The sequence below is a fragment of the Mangifera indica genome, chromosome 7 (genome assembly GCF_011075055.1).
Source record: "Mangifera indica cultivar Alphonso chromosome 7, CATAS_Mindica_2.1, whole genome shotgun sequence".
Lineage (NCBI taxonomy): Eukaryota > Viridiplantae > Streptophyta > Magnoliopsida > Sapindales > Anacardiaceae > Mangifera > Mangifera indica.
In genome coordinates this window covers 18,820,895-18,848,790 of record NC_058143.1, presented here as the reverse complement: position 1 = coordinate 18,848,790, position 27,896 = coordinate 18,820,895, and the positions used below count along the sequence as shown (strand labels likewise).

The 27,896-nt window shown below is 33.9% G+C and overlaps 6 protein-coding genes across 6 annotated transcripts; 1 reads left to right on the top strand and 5 right to left on the bottom strand.

Annotated features, from left to right (window-relative positions):
- Positions 1–1,238: 1,238 nt before the first annotated feature.
- LOC123220228 (1-aminocyclopropane-1-carboxylate oxidase homolog 1-like) lies at positions 1,239–3,827 on the bottom strand. The gene is made up of 3 exons (XM_044642308.1): positions 3,601–3,827; positions 1,728–2,684; positions 1,239–1,633 (listed from the first exon to the last, which is right to left on the bottom strand). Exons 2-3 carry the CDS (start codon positions 2,625–2,627, stop codon positions 1,376–1,378), a joined length of 1,158 nt encoding a protein of 385 aa, XP_044498243.1. The 5' UTR covers positions 2,628–2,684; positions 3,601–3,827; the 3' UTR covers positions 1,239–1,375.
- Positions 3,828–7,461: 3,634 nt separating this feature from the next.
- On the bottom strand, positions 7,462–9,920 carry LOC123221797 (1-aminocyclopropane-1-carboxylate oxidase homolog 1-like). Its single transcript, XM_044644712.1, has 3 exons — positions 9,245–9,920; positions 8,036–8,357; positions 7,462–7,940 (listed from the first exon to the last, which is right to left on the bottom strand). The coding sequence occupies exons 1-3, from the start codon at positions 9,775–9,777 to the stop codon at positions 7,683–7,685; spliced, it is 1,113 nt and encodes a 370-aa protein (XP_044500647.1). The 5' UTR covers positions 9,778–9,920; the 3' UTR covers positions 7,462–7,682.
- Positions 9,921–13,033: 3,113 nt separating this feature from the next.
- On the top strand, positions 13,034–19,735 carry LOC123221549 (1-aminocyclopropane-1-carboxylate oxidase homolog). The gene is made up of 3 exons (XM_044644376.1): positions 13,034–13,558; positions 18,745–19,294; positions 19,370–19,735. The coding sequence occupies exons 1-3, from the start codon at positions 13,150–13,152 to the stop codon at positions 19,467–19,469; spliced, it is 1,059 nt and encodes a 352-aa protein (XP_044500311.1). The 5' UTR covers positions 13,034–13,149; the 3' UTR covers positions 19,470–19,735.
- LOC123221798 (1-aminocyclopropane-1-carboxylate oxidase homolog 1-like) lies at positions 14,434–16,380 on the bottom strand. Its single transcript, XM_044644713.1, has 3 exons — positions 15,740–16,380; positions 14,926–15,247; positions 14,434–14,848 (listed from the first exon to the last, which is right to left on the bottom strand). Exons 1-3 carry the CDS (start codon positions 16,270–16,272, stop codon positions 14,591–14,593), a joined length of 1,113 nt encoding a protein of 370 aa, XP_044500648.1. The 5' UTR covers positions 16,273–16,380; the 3' UTR covers positions 14,434–14,590.
- A 535-nt stretch (positions 19,736–20,270) lies between the features above and the next one.
- On the bottom strand, positions 20,271–21,691 carry LOC123221796 (stemmadenine O-acetyltransferase-like). Its single transcript, XM_044644711.1, has one exon. The coding sequence runs from the start codon at positions 21,633–21,635 to the stop codon at positions 20,331–20,333; it is 1,305 nt and encodes a 434-aa protein (XP_044500646.1). The 5' UTR covers positions 21,636–21,691; the 3' UTR covers positions 20,271–20,330.
- Positions 21,692–27,003: 5,312 nt separating this feature from the next.
- Positions 27,004–27,635, bottom strand: LOC123221547 (vinorine synthase-like). The gene is made up of 2 exons (XM_044644375.1): positions 27,342–27,635; positions 27,004–27,264 (listed from the first exon to the last, which is right to left on the bottom strand). Exons 1-2 carry the CDS (start codon positions 27,633–27,635, stop codon positions 27,004–27,006), a joined length of 555 nt encoding a protein of 184 aa, XP_044500310.1.
- Between the last annotated feature and the right edge of the window lie 261 nt (positions 27,636–27,896).

Here is a 27,896-nt window from a genome sequence, read left to right as displayed (position 1 = left end):
TATGTTTAAGGTTTTTAAAAGGGAGAAGAGAAGAAAATGTATTAAGGTTTGGTTTGAGGGCACCCATCTTTGGCTGATTTAGGGAGGCCTCCGGCGCCTCGAATGATCGAAAAATGGGAGGCTCCGAACTCCTTGAATTGTTCGGTTTATCATTGTAATGTTTTGGTTAATTACATAGTTTAGTTTATTATGTTTTTTGTGTTTTAATTTTATGTTTTGATTGAAAGAGTTGGGTTCCTAACAAATGATATTAGAACATTCGATCCAACAGGAAAGATAGATGATGGTCGGAATAGTAAAGAGTCGTCAAAAAATGTTCATGGAGAAGGCTGACTTGAAGAAGAATCATTACACGGAGAAATGAGTCGGTGGCTACATGTCGAAAAAGTGGAAGAAGAAGAAAATGAAAACAGAGGAAGAAGGAGATGAAAATGGAATGTTGGCAAAAGTCTGAAAAAAAAAAATTACAGAAGGCAGAAAGGAGAAAACGTAGAGAAGGAAGAAAAAGAAGAGAAAAAAACAAGGAGAAGTAAAGGGAAAGGAGAGAAAAAATAATAATAATTAAAAAAAAGAAAAAAAGGTGGAGGCCAAGACGTTGGTTTGTTGGAAAAAGAGAAAGAGAAATGTGGTTGTGACTTGTTGGGAAAGCAAAAAGAGAAGGCATGAGCTTTGGGAAGAGAAAACCCAACAAAAAAGAAGGCAAAAACATTTTTGGAAAGAAAAAAAAAAGATATGGCATCGTTGAAAAGAAAAAAATTAATTAATTAATTAATTAAAAAAAATTTTAAAAAATCAGAAAGGGAAAATTATAAAAAAAAAATCATTTTATAAATTACCATCTTGAGGACAATATGACTTTGAAGAGGAGAGAAATGTTAGGATTGAGACACTTATCCTCAATCCAACGGTTAATTTTTATTATAAATATATGTTTTAGGTTTTTAAAAGGAAGAAGAGAAGAAAATATATTAGGATTTGGTTTGAGGGCAGCCATTTTTGACTGATCTAGGGAGGTCTCTGACGCCTCGAATGACCAGAAAATAGGAGGCTCCGAACTCCTCGAATTGTTCGGTTTATTATTATAATATTTTGGTTAATGAAATAGTTTAATTTATTATGTTTTTTATGATTTAATTTTATGTTTTGGTTGAAAGAGTTGAGTTCCTAACAGATGCATACAAAATTTATACCCACTTTAGAGTTTATACGAATAAATTTAGTCTCCGGGAAAATAGATATGGCAACACAAAATTGGACGCAATTGATTAATATTACAGAGTCTACACACAATGTATAAAGCTAGCGGTAACAGTTTTCCAATTATTGAAGAGCCTGGCAATGGCAATGTTCATCTAATCTCCAGCCAATTGCTTCTTCATAGCTTAAAATAATCTAAAGCAGAGGTGCCGTCAAGCCCTATTGAGAAACTGTGCGTCATGAATTCTTTTGTGGTGGTTTCCCCGTATATTGGCGGGTTTTCTTCTGATAGCAACTCCTTCATTGGACCGTACAGCCTCGAAGAGTCCTCTGTTTGAAATTGTGGTCTGAAGAAACACGCCACTGAAATTCTTGGACCAACATTTTTTGCTAGGACTCTGTGATTGACGCTTTTAAACTTGTCATTGGAGATTAGCTGCAAAAATTCACAAAAACTTTGAATGAAACTGAAATCGATGAATCAGATCAAATAAACTGCACCTGAAGATGTAGTACAAAAATTAACTTGCCTGTAACATGTCTCCCAAATTTACAACTAGACCTCCAGGGATTGGAGTAACATCGACCCATTGGTTTTCATGGAGAATTTGGAGGCCACCAATGTGATCTTGGAGAAGCAAAGTGAGGAAGCTACTATCAGCATGGCTGCTAGTGCCCATGGTTAATTCTGGTTCAGGGCATGCCGGGTAGTAATGGCATACACAGAAGAGCCCCTCTGCACAACTCATGTCTTTCAGTTGATTTGGACTGAGACCAAGAGCTTCAGATATCAATTCAAATAGTATAAAAGCTAATTCCTTAGCCATTTTCGTGTAATCAACAATTATATCCCTGCAAACATCTGGCAATTCTTCAGGATCTGGTGGATTAGGAGCCATAACACAACTCAATGAATCCCTCCAATTAGCAGCTGGTGCTACGTGCAAATCAAAATTGGAATTATATAGCACCTTGCTAGTTTGGTAATTACGGTTATAAAACCTTTTTTTCACCTCAGTTTCTTGCTCGTGAAATCTACGTATCCCATCAATCATTTTATCCAGTATGCTTTCCGGAATGCCATGATTGATAACCTGAAAGAATCCCCATTTCTGGCAAGCATTTTTAACTTGGCTAACTATCTCGGCATGCAAAATTGCCTCTTTCCTGACGCCAGCTAAATCTATTATTGGGATAGTGATATTGGAGTCAGCCGACCCTGATTTACCGAGGTTTAGTTTGTCATGTATGAAAATCTTTGGAATCCTAGTTAGCCCGGCATCAACAAGACCCTTTACACCTGCTTTTGTGTCATCAAATGCCTTCAACTCGCTTTTGCGGTTGTAGCTGGATCCAGTTTGTGCATGAGTATCACCATCGCCAGGGATTTTCACACTTGTGTCCATTGTATTTTCCTTTTCGTTTTCCATTTCCGAATGTAAATCCTTTACGATTGCTGCTCGGTTATCTAAGAAAGCAATTTGTTCCTATACATTAAAGGAAAACTCATGTGAGAAAGGATTAAAAACCTATGAACAGTCAGAATCATACCCAAAAGAAAGAGTCCAGTAAAGTAAAGCAAGCCCTTACATGTTATTAAGATTCCAAATGAATAAAATCTTAATGCAATTGATTTTTTAACATCATTTTGAAAGCACATTCAAATCGCAAACAAATATCCAACAGACCTCAGCATTTCCGTTTCAACACTACTGCCCACATTCTCAATGAAACAAATATATCAAATTAGTTTATGAATTAGGGAAAAACACCAGTTTCAGAATAATAACAAAAGTAGAAGAGAATAAAACCATTTTTTTTTTTTTGTAAGTGATAATTAAAACATTTATAAGAGAATAAATTTAGCCCAAAACTCCAAGGCAGTCAATGGCTGACCATGAAACGTCAAAAAGACAATTTTGTCTCTAATCTCTCGTAACACAACCTAAAACTTTACCAATACACATGATGTGCCACCTAACTAAAGTAGGACTATTTGACGGACCAACCCTTTCAGTTGGCTAATACCCGAACCAGTTCTCCAACATTATCCTTACGTTCTCACATGTTATTATATTTTATTTTAATTTTCTTGCAAAGGAGATATATAATAACAGCAATAATCATCACAGCCACTGCTAACAGTGAATCAACCATACAACACATTTCCGAACAACAACCGCCATGATCAACACTGTTATCATCACCTCCTTTATTTGCCATATAAACTTGAGTATTTATCATATACATATAGGAGTTGCATGAAAGATTGCGGACTTCAATTTAAATACTTAAATTTTTTAGCGTCTGCTAGTTTTTATTTGATCAAAATGTTTTTAATTTATCTTGATCCGTTTAATTTAAACAAATTCAATAAGAAAAATGAAAAAGAAGTAGAAGAACCTGCTTCGAACTCTCCGGAGGTGCTACGCTTTAGTTGTATCTCGACGGCTTCTTTGGTTTTCCAGCCGTCGGTATCGATTTAAGGCGGTGATTCCGGAAATAACGACGGAACCTCGACAGCGTGAAAAAATAGAGAAAGGACTTGAAGTCTTGTCTGTTGGCTTGAACAAAGAAGAGTTGTTTAGAGCAGCACGTGGAATTATTAGTTACAACTTTGAAATTACGTTAGGCCAATGGACTTATTCCCACCCAAGTTCATTTGGTTTACAAACTAATATTTATTTATAATATCTTGTTGTAATAGTCAAATTTATTATTTATATATTATTTATTTTAAATATATATTTTATAGTAGTTTTGATTTTAAGCTATTTGTCTATTTATAATTGATATGAGATATATAGAAAGAGTATAGACAAACCCTATATCAACCGATATGTGATATATAAACAAAGTATAAGTAAACTCAACATCGCTTTCGTATTGTACCGATATGAGATTCACCTAAAGATATTACATAAATTCTCTGGGATGCTGAGATACACAGACAAAGTACAGATAAATTCAACATCTCTTTCGTGTTGTGTCAATATGAGATTTCACTAAAGATATTACATAAACCCCTCCCCTCAGGATACACAAATAGAGTTTAGACAAACTCAACATCTCTTTTGTGTTTTGCTGATATGGGATTTGCCTAAGGATATTACATAAACCCCCCTTATGAGACTCAATGAGAGTTCAAGAGGATATAAGAAGCCACTTTGATATTATAGATAACATTGTTGGTCCAATAGTTTGACCCACTATCAAATATTATTCACTTTAGACACACAATCCATCATGATTTTGCTTTTGAGTTTTGTAACCTATAACACATCTTGACAGTTTAAGTAACTCACAGATTATTTAACTAGTCAAATTCTCTCATTTCTAACCAAAGTGGGTTATACAGATAAAGTACAAACAGACCCAACATATCTCTTGCGCTTTATCAATGTGAAATTTGTCTAAGAGTATTACAATATTAATTATTGAAAACTCAAATACTCATATATGAACGATTAAAATTATCAGAACCAATTAACATTATCTATTTTCCCATAGGTTTTGAAAATTAGTAATTTCTTCACAAGATTAAACTTTGAAATATTATATTTTTCCTCTTAGGGTTTTTTTCTATTCTCTTTGTCTTTTTCGGTGTTATCATTGACCGGTTTCTCTCTCCCTTTCCTTTTGCAAAACCGTCTCCAAGCAAAGACTAATTTGTCTTTATTCAGAGACGATGTTGGAAAAGGGGAAGGAGAAAGAAGCTAACTAATGACAAAGTCCAAAAATGAAGGAGAAAAGAAAGAACTCTGATGAAGAAAATATAATATTTCAAAATTTTATATTTAGAAAAAATTATTTGTTTTATAAACTTAGAGAATAAATAGATAATGTTTTATTACTTTTAATATATTATTAATGAAATAATAATTTTACTTTTAAAACTTAACTAGTTTTACTAAGTTTAATAATTTATAAATAAATATTTAAATTTTTAATAATTAATAAATAACAATTTAATAACGTAATAAACTTTGAGTGGGAATAAGTCCTTTGGCCATTACATAGTGGCAACAGGTGGGATAGTAACTGTTGTTATAAATAGTGGATTTTCCAATCACATGAAATAGACTTTCGTAAAAAATAATGTGAAAATATTAAGTGCCTTGAAATATTTGCTTTGAAAATGGCCATCTTCTTGACTAAAGGGGCGGCCATGATTTGTATAAATACCTCCCCTTCTCTCTTCATATGTAACATACATACCTAATAAAATTTTCATCCAAACCTCCCAAGTTCTGCCTTCTTCTTCTGCTCTTCATTTTTTTCTACTTACATGTACTTTATTTATCTTCTTATAACATCCTTTACTCATAATTCTTATCATATTTGTAATTCTTTATATATATAACAACTGTAAGGTTTATAAATTAATATAACAAAGGAAAAATAGTAAAAGCGTACTTGTGACAAATGCATTACAATTACAAATTGAAATAGCGGTTGAGACGATTTGCTGTATTTGTCGTATTATCTTGTCATTTTCAGCTCATCTCAAGTCACCATGTCCCCACCTAGCATTACCGTAGATTATCACCATACCAGTCACTGTCGCGAGATATCCCTACACTAAACCAGCACCACAACTTATTAATACCAATTAGCCCATTTTCATTTACTTTTGGTCTCAATGCTACTTTGTAATCTTCTGATAAGATCACAGCGTTCAACGTCTGCTCAGCAAATAGAGGCCAAGCAATCAAAGGCACGCCATTCACAAACTCTTTCAGGTATTGAATTCCAACCACAATGGCTGACGAAGCCTCCAGTTGAGCTATGCCCAAATATTTCAATCTGTGGTGCCCAAGATGGCACTACCAAGCCCTGTCCCTTGGTCCTTTCTACAAACCGTTTTGGCAAGAAATCGAAAGGGTTTTTGTTACTTTGGATTCTGATGTATGAACCACTAGCAAACTTGTCATCTGGGCTTTTCACAACCCATAAAAATTTTGGCTCTCTCATTTCTAAACCTAAGGCAAATTCAGTGAGATGATCATAAGAAAGAGTTCCCCCACTACCAAAGGAAACAAATAAAAAGAGTTAATTGGCTGGCTGTCTAACCATTTAAGACAATCAGATCCACTAGTTTCATTACTGGAGCTGGACCTTATGAGCGGTCCAATCGGTTAGACAGTAGACCTCCTGTTTACCTGTTCCTTCCTCTTGCAAAGCGTCAGGGAGGCTTACTCCAAAGTCAACAAAACTATTTACCAGAAAACCTTCTGCTAAATCAAACCGTCTCGGGTGTGGAGATACCAATATCATAAAAAAAAAATTTCACCATTATAACCGCATCAATCGAAAAAACAAAAACCCAACAATAATAACGGTCAAATTTCAAAATCAACTACAATAAAAACTTAGGTAGCGGGAGACTGGATCGAGCCGCTACTGCCTCCGGTTTGACTCCAGCCAACTCCCTGCACACGTATTGCCGCTGCAACCGGCAGCCAACGCTGCCTCACAAGGCCAGTTGCATCTTTGAAGCTGCAACAACCTTACTTGAAGCTGCATAATGTAAATTTCAGTCATTTGGCTTGCCTTTGACTGCAAATCGACACAAAACTGCTGGTTCAACAACGGGTCAAATTATGAAACAATTTTTGTTGCTACCACCCGTATTTCCTTCCAGGTCTCGGTCTGGTCTAGGATTTAAATCCATACATCTCTGGTCATATTAATCAAAATGAATAACAAGCCATCTAACATTAATCTAGTCACATCACGTATTATTTCTTCCATAATGAATTTATAATTCTTGGTCTCAGTTAAAAAAGAAAAACCATCTGAATCATAATTTAGTGTATTAATTTTAATCCCAGTAGGTTTTGTGAAAAAACTGGACAATCTGCACTTGGACTACTGTTGTTGATTTTTCCCATTCCAGGCCAAACCCAAATGTGACGTACTTTGGACAGGATTCAAATATAATTAAGACAAAGAGGAATAATAAATTGTTGCCAATTTAGCTTGCTGTTTTGTTGCGGCACTAGATTTACTACTGCTAATATTTCTACACCTGGAGCCTACTGAAAAAGTTTGCAGTTCCTGGTTTCTACAAATTAATTTAATTATTCTTCCATATATTTATTTTGTGAGACAATTATGAGTACTCAGTTTTGAGCTTTTATTAATATTGCTAGATAGTCTTTAGTTAGATTTGGACAGTTTTAATATATTTGTCTTCTTATACACTCATAACAATGAAATAATTAACAAAATAATACCAGTAACATCAGGCCAGAGCTTGAATGAGACAACTTATTTTGTCACATTGAAATAAGAAATAATTCCTTCAACAAAACACACCCATCAAGAACTACAAATCATATATAGTTTTGAACATGGTTACAAGTAGGATATATGTAAATAGACAAGACATTAAACAATTCCAAACAAGCGCTAAATTGTTTTACTTCAGAAAAACCATTTATTTAATTATCCAGATATTCATTTCATCTTCTTTGCGAAGCTTATAGCCTGAAATGAAGCAGCGCAGAAGTCCCATCGAGACCCTTTCCCTTAAAGTATGCGACATAGTCTTTCACTGTGGTTTCCCTGTACTTTGGAGGATTCTCTTCTGATAACAACTCTTGGATTGGTCCATAAACTGTCGATGAGCAATCTGACTGAAGATCTGTGCTGAAAAAGCTCGCCACTGATATTCTTGGCCCTACCCGGTTCGCCAGTACTCTATGCTCCACGCTTATGAATTTGTCATTTGATACTAGCTGCAAAAATCAGACAAATATATAGCTAATGAGCAAATTCTTCCATAACGATGCAAATTAACATATGACTGGTGATGAAAATTTACACAACATGCCTGCATGAGATCTCCAATGTTAACCACAAGAGCACCAGGGGTGGGAGGCACATCAACCCACTGGTTTTGATGAAGAACTTGGAGGCCACCAACATGGTCTTGTAGAAGTACAGTGAGAAAGTCATTGTCCGAGTGCCTGGATGTGCCGATTGCTAATTCTGGCTGTGGGCATGGTGGATAGTAATGGCAAAGTAATACAAGCCCCTCAGCACAATTCATGTCTTTCAGGTGACTTGGTTTCAAACCAAGAGCCTCTGATAATAGTTCGAACAATACATAGCCAAGTTCCATTACTTGCTTCGAGTACTCCACTAGTATATCTCTGCAAGATGGTAATGTAAAATTTATTATGCATGAACAAAAATAAAATCATGCAATCCTAATTGCATATGATCATAATATATATTATAAAATATGAAATTAAAATTTCAGGATTTTACTGATAATGAACTTAAACCTTAAAGTTTGTACTAATAGTTTATACTAATGTTATCTATTCATAGTCATAACGCTTGTATTGAGGTTATATTTATTCCAAAGATCATAGGAAAATCCAAATAAGGTTTTCTTGTTTGTTCATCACCAAACATTTCTAGATCCCAATATACCCAATGTCAAATAGCTGCCAAGAAGCACAAGACAGAAAACACAACATCTGCCGCAGCTATACCTTCATAACTCCAAATATCCGGATTCATTATTGTCCCCCTTGTAATACTCCAACCGCCCATGAATTGGTTATTCCTAAACGAGCCATGAAAGGTAGAACGAGCATACCTTGTGTCCACATTGGATCAAGAATGGGTTCAAGGGGATAAAAAACTGCTAATTCATATAGAGTCATTGAACCGGCCCACCCAACAGCCAGATCTGTATGCATTACATGGACATAAAGCAAATAACCGGGATCGTTCAATACGAGGCAAAGCCATTGGAACAACCCTTATCGACCAAAAACTAAAAAAACACTATATAACTTTATTTCATTATTGTGTTATGTTATTTAATCGCTTGATTTTATTAAAATTAATATTGATCTGCACCAACAAATTTTCTGTAGGTAACATCTCATCAAAATCTATAGAAGTAATCTTTTATGCAGTAAAAGACAGCTTAATTTCCAGTAATTCAACAACATTTAGTTGTTCAATAATTTTCTCTTAAATAGTGAAAATTTTTTGTAAAGTATTATTATTACAAATAACATACCTGCAAGCAGCTGGTAAATTTTCAGACTGGGGAGGATGAGGAGCCATGTAACAAGACATGGTATCCCGCCAGTTCGTCACTGGTCCTGTGTATAAGTCAAAATTGCTATTGTAGATCAACTTTCTGGTAAAATCACGGGTGTACCATTGATTTTTCACCTCAAAATCTTGCTCATAAAACCTGCGAACCCCATCCTTCATCTCCTCAAGAACGCTCTCAGGAATCCCATGATTGATAACCTGAAAGAACCCCCACGTCTCCGAAGCATTTCGAACTTTTTCAACAATCTCCTTGCGTTGACCAGGATCTTTATCAAGTCTTCCCAGGTCGATAATCGGAAACTTATATTCTGTAGCACTAGAAACCTGATTAGCATAGGGTGGGCTAAAGAATATCCTGGGAATCTTGTCAATTCCGGCATCAACGAGTCCTTTAACGCCGGCTTTTGTGTCATCGAAAGCTTTTAATTCACTTGTTCGATCGCGGTTGGGTTCCATCGTCAGCTGTGCTTCATGTGGAATAGTGGTCACCATTTTCGCTCGTGTTGATTGAGGACCTGCGATTCTGAGTGTTGAGGATAACTGTTGGGAGAAGTGATTGTAACGAGAAAGGGGATAAGACAAAGTTATGATTGATGTGAAGGCGACTCATAACTTTGTCAGAGAATGGGGGCTGCGGGTGCAGCCTTTGGACATTATTATTATTCATCAATTAATTAGGAAAAATTTTTAAAAAATCACCGAACCTTAAAAAAATAATGCAATATCAAAAAAAAAAAAAAAACATTTGTAAGAGAAAATAAAATAATAAAAAAATACTTTTTTTAATAGATAAACTTTTTCAAGTGAAGAGGGCAAAATGGAAACTCTATTTAAATTCAAAATAATAAAAAATATTTATAATAATTACAATTTAAAAAAAAATTATAATTGTATTATTAAAAAAACACAAAAACGTTAAGTTATATAATTATGAATTCAATTGTAAAAGTTAAAATTTAATTATCCGAATTAAAGATCAACCTATTTTTTATGTACTAATTAAAAATATCAAATTAGAATATTATATCTAAAAATCTAAATATTAATTATTTAAATATAAAAGTAAAATATAATGATATACTTAAAGTTCTTCAATATAACATAATTTTTCAATTTGATATATTTTAAAAACGTTCAATAATATTTTTATTGTTGAATTATGTGAAAACTTGAGTAATTTAGTATATCCAAAATCTTATTTCTTATTTTGAATATAACTTGGATATTTGTCAAAATCCCATATGCCTTTTTTTATATGAAAATATATATTCAAAATTTTAATTATTATTTTAAGTATAACTTCGATAATTTGAAGAGACAAAGAAAGCAATTAACTATAAAACGCAACTATAGCCTCCCAAGATGTAGCTTGAGTGATAAAATATATATAAGAGAATATGAGTTTAAATTTTCTTTTGTAACTTATTTGATTCAGTGGTTATAGGGTCGGTCATTAAACCAAAAGTTTATCTTGTTCAATGTGATTGATTCGATCCCGAAAATAACGATCCGACCTCGTTACCCAAAAAAAAAAACACACAACTATAAACAACTTATATAAATTTGACAATTAATATATACAAACATGCACAACATTCAATACAAAAATAAAGATATTTAAAAATATGTATAAATCACTCACTAATTTAAGATTTTGTTGCATAAATTTTATGATGAAAATAATATTTGTAAAATAAAACAATAAAACAACACGAGTCTAACCGTTTCCATTTTGAAAATAGGTTTTAAGAAGCAAAATTTTAAATTTGGAGAGAAGAAGTGATTTAAGTATTAGAGGGAATAAAGATTTTGGGAAATGTTTGGATTGTAACGATAATTTAAGAAAACTTAAGAGTGGGCCTTTGTATCCATTTTTTTTTTTTTTTAAAGTTTTGAGGGTGGGCCTCCTAATACTACAAATCTGCCCCAGTATGGGTGGCTAAACAGTTAAGTCTGAGGCTTGAAAGAGATTAAGAAAGTCATACATTTTGATGAGATAGCTCATGAAGTAGTGCTACACTTAGACCATTGAAAGGGAGTGGTAAATATCTCAAAAATACCAATGAATAAGTGTGACATCGTGTTAGACTTGGATTTCATGAAGTAATACAATGTGACAGTAAAGTCTCGCAATAATGTGGTTTATATAATATATAGATGAAGATTCATGCATCATTCATATAATAGCTAATTGAAGTCTCATGCAATTCATCTAAGTTCAATGCAACTAGTGAAGAATGAAAAAGTAGAAGCAAGGACAAGCTACACAAGGAAGAACAAGTCATTGGATGATATTGTGAAGTCTATAGTAGACAAGACTATGCAAATACTGTCAAGTTTGTGGGTGTTTCTGTTAGGTTTAATCTTCTGTTTCTGAATAATCCTTGTTGACTAGGGAGTAGCTTATTTGTTTTGACTATTTCCTTTATTGATAACCATGTTTCTATTAGAGTAAACGTGAGTTGTAATCTTTCCTTTTATTTAGGAAGTTGTGAGGCTATATAATATCCAGAGTTTGCTGAATTCTAATAAGTCATTCTCCCAGATTAAGTGTATTGTTTCGTCTAAATTCTGTGTCACAACAAATACAGATCATCTTTAATAGTGCAATATGTCGTGAGAGACTTGGATACAAAAAGCCAAGCAATTTCATGAGTTTATCAGCATCACAAAATTAGATGAGGGAGAATGTCACATTCAAGCAAATTCAAGATTCATTATTGCCACTATGTGATGAGAGACTTGAAGACAAAAAGCATTCTTGTAATATGTCAGTGAACTTCAAATATGCTCTAAAATATTTCTCACCCGAAAAAAAAAAAATTAGAATAGGATTAAGATTCTTATTTTGAAGTGATTAATATTGATTGGAAACTAAAACACATTGCATTTTGTGATTGAAATTAATGTTAGCAGTATTTCATTTCTTGTTGAACCTATTAAGTTGTCTCAAATGGCTGTCTAAACTCAATTGAAGAAAGATCCAACTATCAATTGGCCCTGGTCCATCAAACAACTATATCTTTTGTTTTAGGTCACGTCTAGTTGTTTGTATGTTGTAAATTTCCAAGTGTTGGTTCAAAATTTGCGGGTCAATCCTAGGGTCCGACTAATAGGTTAATCTGACATGACCTATTAGCAGACCGTTTGTTAAAAATCTATAGAGGCATCTTCCAAAAGATCCTGAATCGTACTCTAAACCTTACCATATTATGGGTTGACACAATCTGTCTTTTTACAAGTCATGACTTGACAAAACTTATAGACACGATGAATTGCATCAGATACTACTTGACACCACCACAATCGTGTCTAAGCTTCGATTTTATGATAGAACGGTTTTTAGTTTTATGAAAGCTAAAATGGTTATATATTGGCATACCATATACATCAATAAGCCATACATATAAAAGCGAAGCTGATTAATACTTTGTAATTTTCTAACCTTTTAAATGATAACATTGTAATTCATAGATATCTATAAATTCATGTTTGATAATTTGATAAATTTACGTGTTGTCAACGTATTCTCCAAACCAAGGATAATTTGAAAATAGTGATTGCTTCTGATTTCCGAAAAGGAAAGTAGAAAGCCATCGAGTTTTAGCAACAGATTTTGTGCTTCCCACCAATACAAAACAGAAGCTATGTTATCTTGCTATTTATAATAAATGAGATGGATTTTTCGCTCTCAAGCTAATTCAAAATAAATGAGGCTGCATAATTCCCGAAAACAATATTCTCAAGTTGTATTACTTGTTGAAATGGACCTGTACGTAGTTTTCTTCTTCTTTTTCTTATATATTATCTTCTAGCACATCATAAGAGTCATATCTACAGCTTCCATTAGCAAAAGCAAAGAAAATGGCGATCACAAGCTCAAGTGAAATTTGTGAAGGGAATTCCACATATGACCGAGTAACTGAATTAAAGGCTTTTGATGACTCCAAAACGGGTGTAAAAGGGCTTATAGATTCTGGAGCTGCAAAACTTCCACTGATTTTTGTCGATGAGCAATATGAGCCCGGTGAAAAATCAGCTTCCGGAGACTGCAAGTTTACCATTCCTACCATTGATTTTCAAGGCATTGATAAAGATCCAAGCCTACGCTGTGAAATAATCTGCAAAGTTGGAAATGCGTGTGAGAAGTGGGGATGCTTACAGGTGGTCAAACATGGAATTCCATTGAACCTATTGGAGGAAATGATTGATGGCGTACGCAGATTTTGGCTGCTACAACCAGTTTTTCCTTCCAGGTCTCGCTCTGATCTAGGTTTGAAATCCATACATCTCTGGTCATATTAATCCAAATGAATAACAAAGTATCTAACAGTAATCTAGTCGCATCACATATTATTTGTTCCATCATGAATTTATAATTCTTGGTCTCAGATAAAAAAGAAAAACCATCTGAATCATAATTTAGTGTATTAATTTTAATTCCTGCAGGTTTTTAAAAAAACTGGGCAATCTGGAATTGGACTACTGTTGTTGATTTTTCCCATTCCAGACCGAACACAAATGTGACGTGCTATAGCATAATCCATAGCCAGACCACACGGTTTCTTTTCTGATGCTACAAATAAAACCACTTCATCTATAATTAATTAATGATGAACGACATGTAATTATGGTCAAGTTTTGATGGGTTTGTGATAAGGATCTAGTTTGATGGTCATTGCAGCCACATAAATCTGGAGGCTACTGAATATGTTTGCAGTTCTCGGTTTCAATAAATGATATTTCAATATTGTTGAATACTCTACAGTTAGATTATAACAATTTTAATATATTTGCCATCTGATGCACCCATAACAATGAAATAATTAATAAAATTACGTATACTCATTTTTTTGTATATAAATATGTATACATTTATACGTGTCGTTATATAATTGAGTAATTTTGAATTAAAGATAAAGTAACACTTAATCATATGATGACATATATAAATGTATGTACAATTGTGTATTCAAAATATATACACATAATATTACTTACGAAATAATGCCAGTGAAGCAGGCCAGAGCTTGAATGAGAAAACTTATATTGTCACATTGAAATTCTACAGCCAATGTATAATTCTCGAGATTATCATCCGTTTTGTTAAGAAATAATTCCTTCCACAGAAGAAACACACCCATCAACAACTAGAAAATACAAATCATGTATAGTTTTTGAACACGATTACAAGTAGGATATATGTAAACAGGCAAGGTATTAAACAATTCCATACAAGTGCTAATATTTCATAAAAACCATCTGTTTAATTATACAGATATTCATTTCGTCTTCCTTGACTAGCTCATAACCTGAAATGAAGCAGCGCAGAAGTCCCATCGAGACCTTTTCCATGAAAATATGAGAAATAATCTTTCACCGTGGTTTCCCTGTACTTTGGAGGATTCTCTTCTGATAACAACTCCTGGATTGGCCCATAAAGTCTCGCTGAGCAATCTGTCTGAAGACCTGTGCTGAAAAAGCCCGCCACTGATATTCTTGGCCCTACTCGGTTCGCCATTACTCTATGCTCCACGCTTATGAATTTGTCATTTGATATCAGCTGCAAAAATATCAGAGAAAAACATAACTAATGAGCAAATTCTTTACATATGACTGGTGAAAAATAACACAACCTGCCTGCAGAAGATCTCCAATGTTAACCACAAGAGCACCAGGGGTGGGGGGCACATCAACCCACTGGTTTTGATGAAGAACTTGGAGGCCACCCATATGGTCTTGTAGAAGTACAGTGAGAAAGCCATTGTCCGAGTGCCTGGATGTGCCGATTGCTAATTCTGGCTGTGGGCATGGCGGATGGTAATGGCAAAGTAATAAAAGCCCCTCAGCACAATTCATGTCTTTCAGGTGACTTGGTTTCAAACCAAGAGCCTCTGATAATAATTCGAGCAATACATAGCCAAGTTCCATTACGTGCTTCGAGTACTCCATGAGTATATCTCTGCATGATGGTAATGTCAAATTTATTATGCATGAACGGAATAAAATCATGCAATCTAATTGCGTATAATCCATACATATACTCTAAAATATTAAATTAAAATCCAGTATTTTAGAGATATCGTAGTATTCCATTAACCTCATGAATGGGAACTTTAAATGGGTAATGGTAGATTGATGAACTCATCAAAGGTTTAATAAAGTTTAAAATGTCACACTAACGGCATCTATTCAGATTATGTCATTTAAATGTATTAATTACAATCATGTATACTAAATTTGAATACAATACACTTATTTGTATCATTATATGAAAATATGTTACTTTATTTTTAATATAAAATCAAATAATCATATATAATGATACAAATTAAGTATATATTCATTTATACTCTTAAAATAAATATATATAATTTTATTGTTTCCAATAATTCAACAATATTTACTTGATGTATAAATTTTCCTTAAATAGTAAAAAAATACGTATATATACCTGCAAGCAGCTGGTAACTCTTCAGCCCGGGGAGGATGAGGAGCCAAGTAACAAAACATGGTATCCCGCCAGTTGGTTGCTCGTCCTGCGTATAAGTCAAAATTGCTATTGTAGATCAATTTTCTGGTATAATCACGGGAGTACCACTGTTTTTTCACCTCAAAATCTTGCTCATAAAACCTGTGAACTCCATCCTTCATCTCCTCCAGGACGCTCTCTGGAATCCCATGATTGATAACCTGAAAGAACCCCCAAGTCTCCGAAGCGTTTCGAACTCTTTCGACAATCTCCTTGCGTTGAACGGGATCTTCATCAAGTCCTTCCAGGTCGATAATTGGAAGCTTATATTCTGTTGCACTAGAAACCTGAGTAGCATCGGGCTGGCTATAGAATATCCTGGGAATCTTGTCAATTCCAGCATCAACGAGCCCTTTAACACCAGCTTTTGTGTCATCGAAAGCTTTTAATTCACTTGTTCGATCGTAGCTTGGTTCAGTTGTCACCTGTGCTTCATGTGCAACAGTGGTCACCATTTTCGCTCGTGTGTAAGGTCCTGCGATTCTGAGTCTTGAAGTTTACTATTAAGAGAAGTAACCGTAACGAGAAAGAGGATAAGAAATTTGATATTGACGAGATATACCATGCGCAACTTAAGGTCTAGAATGGATGAGTGATCAAATATTTTGACTAATCCCAAAGATGAGATTTATCAGTCAAAGTGTCAGCATCATAAGCAAACAATTCAACAGTAATGTCATGAATAAAAAAGATAGAGTGATTTACACATATCCCAAAGCCACAAAAACATTCTCATCTTAATAAATCAACACTAAAATAGTAATTTTATATTAAAATTTTTGGAAGAAATTCAGAAGAATAAGACAGTTTTTACGACTCAAGTTTGGAAACTTTAGCTCGTGCAACTGCCGTCTGTCCAAATTTAAATCCACTGGAAGTGCTACCTATATTGTTAAATCCAAACCAATCAGAATTGTCATTCACCCAAACTTATAAAAACTCCAAACAGAACAAATTGGCCTTCCGTAAGTCTAAAAATTTGTCATTTAACTGTCATCAGTTCAAATTCAAACTCATCAAAAGCCGAAATATACTCATTTGACCTTTTACAAGTTTGAAACTTGTAATTGAAGCTTGAAAACACTAATTCTTAAAATTGTCACAGTCCAATCTTAAATCCATCAAAACTGTAGCAAATCACTCTGTTGGGTACTTTGGTGAGGCAATTATTTTAACAAAGATTGGTTGAACTTGACGATGATAATGGGAATTTTGTTAATCTCCATTGCCAAGTTCATAGCCAGCAATGAAGCAGCGCAGAAGTACCATAGTGTCTCCAGCATGAGACTTCATCTGTGCGGAAAAAGCTTGACAGTGACAATCTTGGTCCTACACCGTTTGCTACTACTCATCCACCACGCTTATGAATTTGCCATTTTGTTATTACCTGCCAAATCAAATATAAATGTAATTACATTCATTTCAATTGGAAATTAATTGTTTAACCATCCATGATCTTCCTATTATATGAAAGATAGGAAAGCAAGCATAAGATCTCCAATGTTGGCCACTAAAAACTCAGGATTGGACGGCCTTTCAGTCCAATGGTTCTGATGAGAAGACCTTTGAGGCCATCAATATAGTATGGTATAATGCCACGACTGGCTTGAATTCAAGAGTTTATTAGGCCCAATCCATAGTGGCAGGTTGGAACAAAGAGCATTCAAAGAATATGTTAAAAAGCTTTCAAATTGCTCTAAAATATTCATCACACAAATAGACATTAGAATGTGATTAGAATTTTTATTCTAATATGATTAATATCTTATTAGGGTTATTATTCTCGTGATATACTGTAAAGCACAAGAAATGATAATAATAGTTATTTATTTGCTTTATCAGACACATCTTTTATTTCACTGTCACTTGCCTAGGTGTTTGTATATTGTATATTTATAAGTGTTGTTTAAACTCCAAATAGCAAAGAAGGGATGGGTCAGGGACAAGATGAGTTGATGATATATTTATTTTCATTTTTGTCATGTTCTTATTATTGGAATTTTAATCGTTTCCATCTCTGTAACCATTTTTATTAGAGAATCTTCTTCTAGTTCGAAGAAGGGTGGGCTGGAAACCCAATTTGGAGGGCTGAATTGTCATTTCCATTAAAGCTTGTGATAGGGAAATCAAAGTTGATTAATACCTGTAATTTTCTACCCTTTTAAATCATAACATTGTAATTCATGGGTATCTATAAATTCATGTTTGATAATTTGATAAATGTACGTAATGTCAACGTTTTCGCCAAACCAGGGAAAATAGATAAGATTTGCATTTTTATTAGTTTCAAGCTTGGTGCCATGAACATTCAAAGAAATATTTAATATATTTTGAAAGAACTCTATAAATACGATCAAGTTTCACAAAGTTTAAAAAGGAAAAAGTTGATTGAAATTAGTGATGCTTCTGAAATCCGAAAAGCAATATAAAGAAACTAATTAAGTACAGGCAAAAGAAGAAAATGCAGTTTTAGTAAGTCATGGAAGAAGGTACAGAATGGGTGAATATATATTTATATATGTTTTGGATAACAGTTAAAAAATGTAGAAAGCTATCTGGTTATAGCAATAGATTTTGTATTCCACCAATATAAAACAGAAGAAATATTATCTTGTCATTTATAGCAAGCTGAAAGTGAACTTATGTAAGGATTAAGGAAGCTGGCTAGCTCTTTGTATCCTACAAATTGATGAGATGGATCTTGCCATTTATAGCAAAATGAAAATGAATTCATGATAAGGATTAAGGAAGTTAGCTTTTTATATCCTACAAACTAATGAGATGGATTTGTGACTCTCAAGCTAATTCAGGCTGCAGAATTCCTGAAGGTTAGTTCTAATTACTTGTAGAAATGGCTTTCTTGTTTTTTTTTTCTTATATATTACTTCTAGTACATCATAAGAGTCATATACAGCTTCCATTAGCATAAGCAAAGAAAATGGCGATCACAAGCTCAAGCGAAATTTCTCAAGGGAATTCCACATATGACCGAATAAGTGAATTAAAGGCTTTTGATGACTCCAAAACGGGTGTAAAAGGGCTTGTAGATTCTGGAGCTGCAAAACTTCCTCGGATTTTTATCGATGAGCAATATGAGCCCGGTGAAAAATCAGCTTCTGGAGACTGCAAGTTTACCATTCCTCCCATTGATTTTCAAGGCATTGATAAAGATCCAAGCCTAAACTGTGAAATAATCAGCAAAGTTGGAAATGTCTGTGAGAAGTGGGGATTCTTACAGGTGGTCAATCATGGAATTCCATTGAACCTATTGGAGGAAATGATTGATGGCGTACGCAGATTTCATGAGCAGGATGCCGAGGTAAAGAAAGGGTTTTATTCTCGTGATGAAACAAGAACAGCGACCTTTCATAGCAATTTTGATTTATATGGAGCACAAGTAGCTAATTGGAGAGATACATTATTTTGTCATATGGCTCCTCGCCTGCCTGATCCTGATGAATTGCCTGCAGTTTGCAGGTATGCATTTTAATATGAAACTTAATTTTCTCCTTTCAAAAAGACCTGAACTTTACATGTTTGACCAACTTGCAGAGATACAATGATCGACTACTGCGATGAAATAAGGAAGTTTGGGGAGACTCTGCTTGGGCTGATCTCGGAAGCTCTTGGGCTGAATTGCAACCACTTATAGATAAAGGGGGGACACTTGACATTGCAGCATACCTTGGGTGGGAAATAGTTCTTTGGCCTTAAAATAATAATAATTACCGTTAAGGGTCTGTACCCAAAGTAGGGTGTTACAATATTCCGTTTCATTCGAACTACAATAAACAAATAGAAACCAGAAGCACAGGAAATGTTCATAAGCAAAGCGACTCCAAATATCAGCGGAAACATGAATTAAAATCATTTGCTGACTCAAAAATTGGGTTCACTTGAATTTATTACAATTTTTGTTCTTTGACTTTAACTCATTACAATCCCATAATTCAATCAGAAATTGCTTCATATGATTATTGATTAGGTTGAGTTGACTTGTAATTAAATCGAAAATGTCATAGAAAGCAGGTTGTCAATGAAACTAGTAGTCCATTTCAAGACAAAGGCAAAACTTGTGGCATCTCTACCTACTTAATGATACAGCCTAAAAGGAATAAATTTTATACCAACTCTTGCATATGAGTTTTTTAGTTAGGATACTCTGGGTCAATCAATGTATCATTTTAAACAGAAACCCTAGTAGTATGCATAATATATGAGTTTTGCCAGATTTTTCTTCAGATTAATAATAAAAACAACCGCTCCACATAAATTTGTGTGTTAGTGAGTTTTTTTTCATTGCCTTGATTTTTCTCTTGGTTTATTGTGCAACTTTAGCTCAATATCTTTCCAAGTCTAGAATTAAAAACAACAGAATTCTCTCTCAGGGCCAATCCCTTTTTTAAGTACAGCCTGGGCTTTAGTACAGTGCACAAAGTAATACAAAGAAAGCTCAAATAAGCACAAATATTTATTCCAAATATATATAAATATATTCATTAAAATAGAAATATTATGGGTTTGAGGTTGGAGAAAGATAAGAAAGCAGATGGTGGTCATTTTCAAATTTGGCCATGTCTTCTTCTGTCATGTGAACCCATGCCTCAATTCCATCTCCATCTTTGGTGTCCATTAAAGTGACTAAATTCCTGTAAGGCAAGCCACCCCAAGCTATCCATATTGGCCTCCCCCACCCAAAGTCAGCTTCATACACAGGAAACCTGCAAAGACTTGAATACCAGAAGTTGACCATCTCTGCTTTGTTCAATCTTTCATCATTCGTTACAGAAAAACCAAAGTCTTCCATGGCGCCAGCCTGCAGTTTCATCACATAATCCCCGTTGATTTTGCTTATTGCATTTCTAAACTTTCTGATTAGACTATAGACATCTTTCGATTCTGAATCCTCTGAAACAATTATCCCAGACGGTCCAGCTATATTCCCAAATGAATCATCTGGTAGTGGCTCATGCATCCTCTTACGCAAATTCACTGCTTGAACCAGCATGTAAGGCCTTTCAAACCCAATCTTTGTTCCAGTGGAGGCAGCAAAACGACTCCATATAAAAGATGATAACACCTCCACACGCGTTGGATGTATCTTGTTATCTTCTAAGGTGGGTTTATCAGAATATTTTTCTCTGAGAGCAGCTATTTTATAGCCACTGAAAACAAACCTCTTCATCACAATATTTTCCTTTGTGGGAACAGCTTCTGTGCTAGATAACCCACCTACATCTTTAGGTGGGAAGAGGATGGCAGACACAAATTGTGGACAAAAATTGGCGCTTTCTCCACGAGCGGTAGCAGCCCAATTCTTGATAAACGTGATCATTGATGAAGCATCTGCAATCTTGTGTGAAATGAGCACACCAATGGCAAAACTGCCACAGTTAAAGAAGTTGACTTGGATGGCAAGGACTGAATTTTCAAGCCCATATTGTTTCTGACGATCATAAGGGAGGAATTTATTGAGCTCAGTAAGAAGTGGCTCTTGGATGAATTGTGAGAGTTGGCAACTGACTTGAGCCTTCAAGAAAACCACACCATCATCGTTGCAGTCTACATAGTTGTGTTTAAGGCAGCCAGCTAATGGATAATAATGACAGAGAACCTTAGATAAAGATGATTTCAGGTTGCTGAAGACATCACTGTTGCCAAGTTTGTGATCAAGAATATCGTAGTAGTAGATCAAAGGGATATAGACAGATGGAGATAATTGATCTGGAAAGGAGAATTGGTAATGGTGAAGATGGTGCGGAGTTGGAGAAGAGGGTTTGACTGTCTCTTTGGAGATAACTTCTACCTCAATCTCCATTGTTAGCTACTGTGCACTAATTCCATGGCCCATGGAACTTAACTCTATATAGAGCCTGCAGGTAGCTCCACTGATTTTGTAATTCACAGTTAAGTAATAAGGAATTGAGAAGGTCCTTTTCAAGAAATTTAGTAGAAATACATTACAGTAAACCATGAATCATTATATGGTCCAGATCAAACTTAATTAAAAAAATAAAGTTGAATATTAGCTCTACTAACTTGCTATTTGTATATGCATATGATTGTTCACCGGCCTATTAGTGTCTTTATTGCTGTCAGCACCCATTGACTCTGGGCCAAAAGACTTATTCCCACCCAACGTATAGTGAAATCCTAACCTCCCACTTTTTAACTTTTAAAAACTTAAATATATACCTATGATTTGAAAAACTAATAATTTTATCCAAAATTAAGTTAAGGTTAAGGACAAAATCGTTATTTAAAAATAATATTTAAAGTTTATATCATTTTACCCCCTTAATTTGAAAAACTAACAATTTTTCTTAAAATTAAGTTTTGAAAAGCGACACTTCCCTCTACCTAAGGTTTCCAATTTCGCCGATAAATTTTTGGCCAACGATAATCGATCTCTCTCCCTCCCAATGTCGTCTCTCCCTCTGGTACTCAATATCAGACTAACACCATCTGGATTTGACGGAATCCAAATGAAGAGACTCTTCATCTGGATTTCGTCAAATCTATATATCTTTGATCCGATATTGAGCACCGAAGAGAGAGACAACACCAAAAGAGAGAGAGATCGGCCATTGTTAGCTGAAAATTTGTCGACAAAATTGGAAACCCTAGGTAGGGGGAAAATATCATTTTTCAAAACTTAATTTTAGGGGAAACTATTAGTTTTTTAAATTAAGGGGGTAAAATGATATAAACTTTAAATATTATTATTAAATGATATTTTACCCTTAACTTTAACTTAATTTTAAAGAAAAATTATTAATTTTCTAAATCATGAGTGAGTGTTTGAGTTTTTTAAAATTAGAGAATGAGAATTTGAGATTTTACTATATACATTTGTGTTTGTAAATTGAAAATTGATACGTAGAATTGTTGACAATTATATATATATATATATATATATATATATATATATATATATATATATATATATATATATATATATATATAGGGAAACTGAAATTTTTACTCTTTTTTTTTACCATGTATACAAACATGTCATTCATCTCAAAACTTAAACAAAAATATCATAATAGTATTTTATTTCCCTAAAATACCTTCATTGATGTAACTTATGCAGAAAGAGAGAATATTATCTCTCTCTTTTTCCTCAGTCTTTTAGTGTGAGAGAAACAAAAATTACTAAATTTATTTAGAGAATTAATATTTGTTACAAATATTTCACAGTAAAATCATCTACATTCAGGTTAATATGTTATGTGTTTTTTTATGAACAATTAAAAATTAAATAATGTATGGTAGATTTATGTTCATGACTTTATATGAAATTTAATTTTATTGTGATTTTATATTGTTAGATTGTTTAATATTTTTATCTCATATTATTTTTATTGTTTAAAGTTATTATAATATTATATTAATAATTATAAAATATAAAATTTTAAATCTGAAAAATTTTCAAATGAAGAATGGGTTAGCGTCACCAACCCCCCTTCTGGATTTATTTATTTTTAGTTCTCCTTCATGCAATAGGCCCATACATTTAAGTTAAAATATTGCAAATAACTTGATTTTATTTCTAAATTTTCTTCCAACAATGGGGCCCATATAAGTTAAAATATTGCAAATGATTTTATTTTACTGCATGAAAGATTCTTTCAACAGTAGAGCCCATATAAATTAAAATATTGCAAATGAGTTTATTTTACTATATGAAAGAGAACTCAAAAATAATAAATCCAGGAGGGGGTCGGCGTTGCCGTCAAGGGTTAGTGTTAAAGTCAAGAGGTTGGTGACGCTAACCTATTTGGATGATTGAGAAGGATTTCGCTCTTACCGAATTGATGAAAAAGGGAATAGTTATCATCGAACCTGCTCGTCTGTCTGTATTATCTAAAAACTTTTCAGATTTAAAATTTTATATTTTATAACTATTAATACAATATTATAACAACTTTAAATAATAAAAATAATATAAAATAACAATATTAGATAATCTAATAATATGAAATCACAACAAAATTAAATTTCACAGAAAGTTATGAATATGAATCTACCATATATTATTTGATTTTTAATTGTTCATAAAAAAAAAATACATAATATGCAAGTTTTATTGTTCAATCACGTGTCTTCTTTGTTGAAGATTTTTTTTTCCATATTGCAATGATTCCTTCCTTACTAGAAGGCTAAGAAAAAAAATATAGATGATATTTTTTCTTTCTGCATAAGTTATATTAATACGGGTATTTTAGAAAAATATATTACTGTTGTGGTATTTTTGTTTAAGTTTTAAAATAAGTGGTATAAATGTATACACAGTAAAAAAAAAAAAGATAAAAATTTCAATTTCTCATATATATATGTGTGTGTGTATGTGTGTGCGCGCACACACAGGCTTAGGAATCTCATATTGATTGTGAATTGACTTAGATGTGGGTATATAAATAGAAGAGAACATCTAATCATTTAAATTAATATAAAGAGGATTGTTTAAGTGTTGGTATCTCTCTCTCTCTATATATATATGTGTGTGTGTGTGTGTGTAAGTTCTAACATACTGATAATTCAAATTGAATTAATTCAAATCAAACAACGAGTTGAAGTAATTTTAATTCGAGATCAATGTTATTGTCGAAGTATGTCTTGATAGCGATTGTTTCCTTTCTACTTTGACTATATTTCTATTTCTCCAACAATTATTTTTTAATGACTTTTCTTTGAATTCGAGATGGTAGTTTTGAATTCGAGAAAAGTTCAAATTAACTCTTGTTTATTTTAAATTTGGTTCGAATCAATTATTAGATGTAGATGCGACCTAACCACATTAATGGTCATGATCTTATAGTGCAATAGCATGGACAAATGAAATGTAATTTAAAGGTTAGAATAAAAGACGTAAACTTTAAGTAGTTTATCTTCGTTCACCGGATGAAACAACATGCGAAGCCTCTCAACCCCTATCTTCGTTCCAGAGGAAGCAGTGAATCGACTCCATATAAAAGATGATGAGGCCTCAACACGCGTTGGAAGCATGCGTCCAAATTTGTTGCAGATCAAGTTTTGTTAACCGTCGTGATTAAGATAAAGCAACAAAGCATGAATAGGGCACATTCAGAAGGAGCATTAGGAGTTCCAATGCATTCCCATCGATTATGAAATAAGTCAATAAAATCAGGCCAACTTCATCAAATCTGCTTCCCATGATTGATTAACCAAGACAAGTCTCCATAAATTCAGTTCAATAACAAGTAAACAACTTCTTTTTAACTAATTTAAAGACAAAAAAACCAACTTCAAACATGGAATCATACAAAACTAGATCCTAGACTACATCCAGGCAGAGTCAGATATCGACCGTGAAACTAGAACCGGGCATAACAGAATATAATTCTTTATAAAGTTTTGGTTTTGGGAGCCTCTTTCTTCAGTTTTCATCTTGGCATTGAGTTCTTCATGCGAAAAGACAAGGAAAAAAGATTTAAAACAATGTCACAACCACAATAAAATTTAAGGAAATTCTAAACGAAAGGGGAAGAGGGTACCAACTGAGCTTACAGCAAATTAAATCTTAATTACTAACCTGTGTAAACTTTGAAAAGGTTTGACCGAATTCCCTTTTAACAGCATCATAGTTGTAGAAATCATATAGAATAGGAGTAGCAATAGCCTGATGCAGAAGCTGCACCACAACAAAAAAATAAAAAATGGAGTTAATGTAGTTAATTCATGTTATTGCCAATTTCAAAAAACCAGAGAGAGACCACAATACCAACCAAAAGATAATCTCCCAGAGAACTTCCAAAGATGAAAAGAAGGCTTCCAACACCCTTCAATGCTATAGGAGAAGCAAGTAAATACTTTATCTGTAAAGGAAAACACTGATATTTCGGTGAAATCACTAAATTACATCTCAACAGTTTAGTTTCAAAAAATTAAAAGGTTACGCATTTCAACTTCTGGAACTTGCAACCCAGCTAGAGATCAACCTTGGCATCGTAGTTTGCTTTGTCGGCCATTTTTTTTTACTTCTTCAGTGATTCTTTTACTTCCCTGGCAATTTTGATTTTCTCTAACAATTTTTCTCTTTCTGTAACGTTATTGTTTACCAATTAAAGCTCGAGTTGACGATTTCAAATTTGAACCAAGTTTGAATTGACTATTTTCTTCAAATTAATAATAAGAACAGCGGCTTTCTGCAACATAAACACATTGCTTGAGCCACCGAAATTTTGTATGTCTACTGAGATTACTTTTTAGGACTGATTTTTCTCTTGGTTTGTTATGAACTTTAGTTCAGTATCTTACAAAGTTCAGAATTGAAAACAGCAGAAATCTCTCTCAGCGCCATCCTTGTATAAGTATACAGCCTGGGCTTTAATAAAGTACATAGATAGATACAAAGAAAGTGTTGCAGGAGGACATCATCAATGAAATATAAGAGCAATGATATATAGTAACAAAGCTCAAATAAGCACATAAATATTTATTCCAAATATATATAAATATATTCATTATAGTTGTTTATTACAAGAGAAATATTATGGGTTTGAGGTTGGAGAAAGATAAGAAAGCAGATGTTGGTCATTTCAAATTTGGCCATGTCTTCTTCTGTCATGTGAACCCATGCCTCAATTCCATCTCCATCTCTGGTGTCCATTAAAGCAACTAAATTCCTGGAAGGTAAGCCACCCAAGCTACCCATAATTGCCTCCTCAGCCCAAAGTCAGCTTCATATACGGGAAACCTGCAAAGACTTGTGTACCAGAAGATGACCATCTCTGCTTTTTCAATCTTTCATCATTCGTTGCAGAAAAACCAAAGTTTTCCATGGCGCCAGCCAGCAGTTTCATCACATAATCCCTGTTGATTTTGCTTATTGCATTTCTAAACTTTCTGATTAGACAATACAAATCTTTGGATTCTGAATCCTCTGAAACAATAATCCCTGACGGTCCAGCTATATTCCCAAATGAATCATCTGGTAGTGGCTCATGCATTCTCTTACGCAAATTCAGTGCATGAACCAGCATGTAAGGCCTTTGAAACCCAATCTTTTTTTCAGTGGAGGCAGCAAAACGACTCCATATAAAAGATGATAACACCTCCATACGCGTTGGATGTATCTTGTTATATTCTAAGGTGGGTTTATCAGAATATTTTTCTCTGAGAGCTGCTATTTTAGAGCCACTGAAAAACAAACCTCTTCATCACAATGTTTTTCTCTTTGGAACAGCTTCTGTGCTAGATAACCCACCTACATCTTTAGGTGGGAAGAGAGTGGCAGACACAAATTGTGGACAAAAATTGGCGCTTTCTCCAGGAGCATTAGCAGCCCAGTTCTTGATAAACGTTATCATTGATGAAGCATCTGCAATCTTGTGTGAAATGAGAACACCAGTGGCAAAACTGCCACAGTTAAAGAAGTTGACTTGGATGGCAAGGACGGAATTTTCCAGCCCATGTTGTTTCTGATGATCACAAGGGAGGAATTTATTGAGCTCAGTTGAAGTGGTTCTTGGATGAACTGCGAGAGTTGGCAACTGACTTGAGCCTTCAAGAAAACCGCGCCATCATCGTTGCAGTCTGCATGGTTATGTTTCAGGCAGCCGGCTAATGGATAATAATGACAGAGAACCTTGGACAAAGATGATTTCAGGTTGCTTAAAACATCATTGTTGCCAAGTTTGTGATCAAGAATATCGTAGAAGTAGATCAAAGGGACAAAGACAGATGGAGATAATTGATCAATATAGGAGAATTGATAATGGTGAAGATGGTGTGGAGTTGGAGAAGAGGGTTTTATTGTCTCCTTGGAGATAACTTCAACCTCAATCTCCATTGTTAGCTACTAAAATTTTAAGCTATTTCTGCATGCACTGATCATAGCCAAGGAACTTAACTATATATATGGAGCTTGAAGGTTGCTCCACTGATTTGTAGTTCATGGTTAAGCAATAAGAAAATAAGAAGGTCCTTTCCAAGAAATGCATTATGTTAGACCATGAATCATCATATCGTCCAGATTAAATGCAAATGGATTGTTTAATTGGGTATCTCTGTTTTGAAATGGAAGGATTTATTGCTGCAAACAGAGGATAAC